This window comes from Dendrobium catenatum, unplaced genomic scaffold (genome assembly GCF_001605985.2).
Source record: "Dendrobium catenatum unplaced genomic scaffold, ASM160598v2 fragScaff_scaffold_483, whole genome shotgun sequence".
In the NCBI taxonomy this organism is placed as follows: domain Eukaryota; kingdom Viridiplantae; phylum Streptophyta; class Magnoliopsida; order Asparagales; family Orchidaceae; genus Dendrobium; species Dendrobium catenatum.
Window position 1 is genome coordinate 245,666 of NW_021318945.1, and position 6,598 is coordinate 252,263.

At 34.0% G+C, this 6,598-nt stretch overlaps 1 protein-coding gene across 1 annotated transcript; it reads right to left on the minus strand.

Annotated features, from left to right (window-relative positions):
- Nucleotides 1-5,223: 5,223 nt before the first annotated feature.
- LOC110098355 (endochitinase EP3-like) lies at nucleotides 5,224-6,594 on the minus strand (the record flags this gene model as incomplete). The annotated part of the gene is made up of 2 exons (XM_020825174.2): nucleotides 5,224-5,686; nucleotides 6,246-6,594. Coding segments are annotated over 2 exons (750 nt in total), but the record flags the coding sequence as incomplete, so codon positions are not given.
- Nucleotides 6,595-6,598: the final 4 nt, after the last annotated feature.

Sequence of the window (6,598 nt, forward strand, 5' to 3'; positions counted from 1 at the left end):
ACTCTTGACCCAAGTGAGCCCAAAGGCTGGGCTAGTCAAGGGTGGTGCATTGGGTCAAGGGGAACCCAATGGAAGTGTTGGTCAAGTTCAATTTGACTTAGGTCAAGAATTGACTCAATCCCAAGTGGTTTTGGGCACTTTGGGTTAGCCTAATTCTTGACCCAAGTGAGCCCAAGGGCTGGGCTGGTCAAGGGAGATGCATTAGGTCAAGGGGAACCCAATAGCACCTTGATTTGGATTCAATTTGATTAAGGTTGAGAGATGGCTCAAGAGAGACCTCTCTTTGGTCACTTGGGTCAAGCCAAATGGCTAACCTAAGTGAACCCAAGTCTTGGGTCTCCAAGAGGGGTCTCTTGGATGCCCAAAGGAGTCATCCCTTGGGTTCAATTAGATTTGGAGTGGTTTAGATCCTTGAGTTTGGATGAGAGGGGTGTATAGGCCATTTGGTCAAACTAGTTTGACTTGGTCAACCAAGTTGACCCAAGGCTGGGATTGGGTCAAAAAGGGTTTCAAAAGTCATTTGAAAGCATTAGAGAGAAATCTCCAAAGTTGGTGGTCATAACAAATCAAGTTTAGGCCAAAGGTCCAAAAATTCCCTTGGCATTTTGGTCATTTTGGCCTCGAGTCAATTATGGGTCAAATTGAGTCTAAAAAAAATGCAGACTATTGTTTGACAAATCAATATCAAGGCATTAGAGGTGATCAAAGGGTTTGAGGAAGGCTCAAAGGTCAAATTCCATTAAGTGGAATGTCCAGTGGCATGGGCTGTAAATATTTGAAGGTTTTACAGCCTTTGGATTTGGATTAAGTTTATGGGGTTAGAGTCCCCCAAATGAGCTCAAATTTAGAGGGTTGACATTGGAGACATGTCACATTAATATGCAATTGACATGCCCTAAATCAGATGTCAATTGACTGGGTTTCAAGGTGGTGAAAAAATCACCTAGGAAGGGCTTTATGACTTAAGTCTTTAGCCTAAGGATTCTGGGGTTGGATTGAATTAAGATTCGAATTGAGCCTTAGGGCTAGGAGCTAGGGAGATCCTAGGATTTAGGACTCAGGAAGGAGTTAAGAGTGACCTCATACAAGAATGAGGTCAACGTCCTCACTTTCACAAGTTTAAGATCTCATTATGATGTTTATGGCGGAATCGAGAGAGGTAACTTGGCATATATTCAAAGTTTTACCAATGAGTTCAACATGATTACTTAGCATACGTGTTCAACATGATTTCTTAGCTTATACATGAATACATGCACTTTTATTAATATTTTATTGATTTTAAGATTAAGATATAAATGTAATAAAGACAAAGATAAGATATTACTGATGAATCTTCATGTGTAGATTTTATACGATATGACTGCATAATTGATATCACCTTTTGCATTATTATGAATATCTGATAGTTGTATAGATATTTTTCTTTGATGAATGATGAACCTATTCGCTGATATGATCTTCTTACAAATTTGATAATGTTGCACAAATGATTTTCCTGATTTATTGCCTTACTATTCTAGCATTCATACTAGCAATATTTTCTATGACTTATGATTTCTAGAATCACCATTTTGCATAGATTTTTTATCAAATTGAATGCTACTGTTATGATTGGAACGACTCGATGCATGTTTTTTACATTTGTGATTTAAGTATAGTTGTAGTTTTAGTTTTAAACTAGGTTTTTTAGCTTATTATGTGGATTTAATATATTTAAGGTTGGGGCAAGGATCCAATGCTGTAAGCTTGGTTAGAGTTTGGACTTTCATGATTAATTTCATTTTATTTTTTTCATTTCTCTGAGACAATTCTTAAAAACCTAAAACCTTAAAAAATTATCTCCTCTATTCAAGCCCTATGGTGCCTATTTGTGGCATACCGTAGGTATCCCATGACCATGAAACACATATTAGGTGTCCTAGATCTTCTATTGGACCCACCCAATGTGTTGACGAGTTAGGGTCAACTTATCTAACCCTAAGTTTGGCTTAATTATTCTCTTAAACAAAATCTTTAATCCAAATTAAACCCTAATTCTTTGGCATTATCTCTGAGTTAGGCTACCTCATTTTATGGTCACTTGTGGCCATATTTAATTCAAATTTAAAACAAGTAGATAATGGTCAAACTTGGTTTGACCATATAAACCAAATGAACTAACCTTAGTTTATTGGAACTAAACCCCATTAAAATAACTTTAAACTTATTTAAACTTTATTACATCCTTACTAAGATAATAAGTGAGGTACCCCAGAATACCCAATGCACTTGGGATATCCTAAGAGTGCATCCAATGAAAAAATCCCTAGTTAACCACTATATATAATTCTCACCTTCCTAAGCCCTGTTAAGGAACTCATTCAACTCTTTAAGCTCCTTGAACCCTTTCCTAGTTAGTATGCTTGTTGAAACTAGTTAAGCAAATATTCCCATAAAATTTGATGAGCTCAAAGCATTATAATTCCAAATTACCAATGCATCTATTCTAGGCATTGAAAGTGATCATGGATAAATGTCCCAACCCTATTTAGCAATTCCTAACAACTTAGCTAGCTAGTAATGGCTAGTGATGGCCATAGTTTCAACTTAATTCATTAAGCTTGGCCTATAGAGCATTCCCTACCCTCCCTCCCTTAACTCCCTCTTTATGTGCATGAAGACTAAGCTTTGATGAACTCAATATGATTGTTAATATATAAAACGATTAACAAGGAGGTTATTTAAGGAAACCCTAAATTCACTTTGTCTTACTTCATTGAAGCTCTTTAGCATCATAGCTTTCAATATTCCTTCTTATTCAAGTATGTTCGAAACCAAAGTTTAAAACATTAGCAGTCATTATTATATGTGGTGAAATCATGACTATGATCTAACTAACCTAATAAAATGCTTACTCTCTCTACATAATGCTATGGGATTAAATTTTAATGCATGAATTTGATTATATAGCCAATGAGAGGTGTACTGATGCATTTAGATTCTTCCTTTAGGGTTATTAGAGGAATATGATGATTAGGTTGTTTTTAATAATTTGACCCACATGGATTACACAATCATCCTGCCATTCTAATTAAGGCAATTAGAACTTGAGCAGTATAAAAGACTACCTTCTTAACCTAGGAATTAGAAAAATGTAATAAATTAATCAAATAATCTAACAAAACTTAGGAAATTCATATCTCTATGAATACTTAATCAATTTTATTTGAAATTGGTGAATATAATGGATACTATTATATTTAATTTCAAAAATAATTCATTCCATAAATATAAAATTTAATTAATGAAGAATATTTTTAATGATGTAACTAAATGACCTAAGAAAACTCAGTTGCTCTCAAATTCATATGAAAGATTTATGATGGTTTTTTAGACCTCTCTGAAATTCATCATATGATTTTAATGCCTGATTCAACCAAATCAGAATATATCAGTCAAATAGACCCTAATTGGCCCTAATTTTAGATAATTTATTTATAAGTTAAAAAAATTATATAAATCTAAAACCAAATCTCACACATCTTACTAGCATAGACAGTAAGAATAACTAGATTGAGGAATTAGAACTCCTTTTTTATTTTTCAAACAATAAACTATAATTATTTTAAAGAAATTTTATAAAACTCATTTTAATTCGAATTGACATCAAACTTCTAAAGGATGATTCTTAGATTGCCCATAACATATGGTTTCAATTTCAATAGGTGTGTAGGTTTTTATGTTAAAAAATTATCAATCTCTAATTCTAGGCTAAATAGAGATTCCCTAATTAAAGTATAACAAGAGCACTCATTCCGTTCTCTATCCTCTTTCTCAACTTCTGCTCTAATTTTTCAATTTTCTTATCATAGTGGTGGTTGTTGGTACCTTCCTTTAGCTTCCTTTGCTTCCTACTAGTTTATCTTAAGGGAGAGGGGGTGCATAACACAACCCCCACTCATTGGCTACATTGATCAAGTGGTTGTTTTGCATCACTTCCTCTAATTGCTTAAAATTCTCAGCCTAACCCTCATGGTAAACAATATAAAGTGGAAACTTATTCTCAAGGTTATTTAAGAACAATTTTGGCTAGCAAATTCTTTACCTTTTAGATCATTCAAAGATGTCTTGGCAAATATGTATTTTGTTATTCCTTCTCAACTTGAGTTCCCATTTCCTCTCATTGGGCAATTCTAGCCTCCACTTATTTACTCTATTAAGCATGTGGTTACTTTGCATTAGTTCCAAAAATGGCTTCAACATCTCAAGTTAACCCACGTAAAAAATCATATAAATTGTAATCACTTCCTTAAAGTTATTTTGGAAGAGTTTTGGCTAATGAGCCTTTACCTTCTTGATCATTCAAAGATGTCTTAGATGTTATATACTTTCTTGTCCCTTCCCAACATGAGTTCCCATTTCCTCTTATTGAGGGGCTAAATCAATCATGATATTTGAAGATATGTCAAAATGTCTTGTGGCTCCTTTGGCCTTAATCTTATTCAATAAATTTTAGCTTAAGCATCTTACGATTGAAGCCAAAAGAGCCTTATTCTTTAGTATTCATCTTGTTAGAGAGTTCTATGTGGGTTTGCTGCAGTGACTAAATTTTGACAATGGCTAAAAAAAACCGCAGCAAAAGCTTTATATATTAGCAATGTATTAATAAATTTATATATATGTGAGTTTAAGTACCAAATGCGATCATATTTTCTAAATTTATAGAAATTATAAAGTTCTTGGAAGCAATAAGTGCATGATTAGTAAGTCCTTAAACGATATTTGATTTATCTATTGACGATATTTATACTTTTTCTTGTTATGCTAGCATGTGAAATTAAATTTCGATTTACATTTTATCCTTATAGAATAGGGCTTTTTTCACTAGGCTTTAATTAGGCTTCATGGCTTATTTTATAAGCTTGAAATAGACTAGAAATAATTTGGAGCCAAGTAGACATAGTTTTAAGTTTTGAATATTGTTATCACCCATAAACTAAACCTAGTTTGGAGAAGATTTGTCTTAAGACAGTGAAAGGAACACTAAATTCCATTTTAGGAGACAAGTTTTAGTGGAAATATAATAAGGTAGGAGAATAAAATTTTTGAAAAAGAAACTGAAACTAAAATAAATTTATATATAAAAAAAGAATTTCCTTAAATGCAAATTTGTTTTCCCTTATTGACATGCGAGTGCATATATAAGTTTATTTATTTATCATATCGGTGAACATCATGATACATGCTTCCCTGCTTATTCCATTATTCAAGATAAGAAAACTTACAACATAATACATATACAATTAGCAAGTAAGATTATCTCCTAGAGAGACACCGAATTGGTTGCAATAGTCGTTGTAGATTTCAACACGATCATTCATCGCCGGAGTGTTGCCACCATCACACTCAATGCTATTTATGGCACGTATTGTTGCACCAAAGCCCTGGTTGACAACACTATGGACATTATTCATCCAAAACCAGAGAGCCGTCTTGAAGGAAATGATGTCTTCAAGGGAGACGATCTCAGGAAAGTTGAGACCGTCAAAACCAATATCATCACCAGCACGGCCGTAGTTGTAGTTCCAAGAGATTTGAAGTGGACCGCGACCATAGTACTTCTTACCCGACACGCATGGATATTGCAGGTAGCTCGTGTCACAGTAAGACAATGATTTTTCCTGCTCTTCTATGTAGCAAAAATCTATACAAATTGATTACACACATGCAAGTTACATTACATTAGTAATTTTGTAAGTCATGATACTTGTATTTATAAAATAATCTTTCGAAAAAACAAAGTCATTCAAATTCAGTTATATTATCTTCCAATTCAGGGATTTATATATTTCAAATATTTATATTAAAATTTATATTCTTTTTCAAAAAAAAAAAAATCCTAACAAATTTATGAATATAAATTTTTTTATAAGGGGTCAGATGAGGATGACTCCAATTTCTTATAAAAGTGGTCATAAAGTTGAAAAAACAACTTTTTTGAATGCAGTTGTAGAAAATAGTTTCCCAGCACAAAAATTTATTGAAAGCTTTAAAAAAGCAATGGCCGCATAAATACTTTGGTTACAACTTGAAAAGCAATGCAATAAAAAAGCTGTCCCAAACGAAGTCAAAAAGTCCGTTTAGATCGGCTGTAGCTTTTTATAAAGATAATTGTAAGAAGAAAGCAGCTTTTGTGAATGCTTATGTAGAAAAATAATGATCAAACAAGTAAAAAAATTGTCCCAAACGAAAATAATGCTTACAATTGGTCTCGTGAGTGACGTGGGCAAAGAAAGCAGCGATCTCTCGCTTAGAGTCATCCTCAGTACCTTCCTGACCAAAGCTAGAGTAATCATAAACCGCATAGAGAAATGCCTCTCGGGTGTAAAATTCTTTCCCTTCGCAACTGGAGGCTGCTTGGTCAATAATGCTATCGAAGAACTCCTTTGTCACAACATCCTCCACAGAGACTCTGCCAGATGAAGTCAGTCTATAACAAGACTCTGACTGACAGCCGTCGTCGTAGGAGAGGTCTTCGGTGGCGCGGTAGCCGTACTTGCTGCAACAAAGGTCCTCTGCGCACCCACAGCTCTGCGCATGGGCGAGGGTGGTGGCA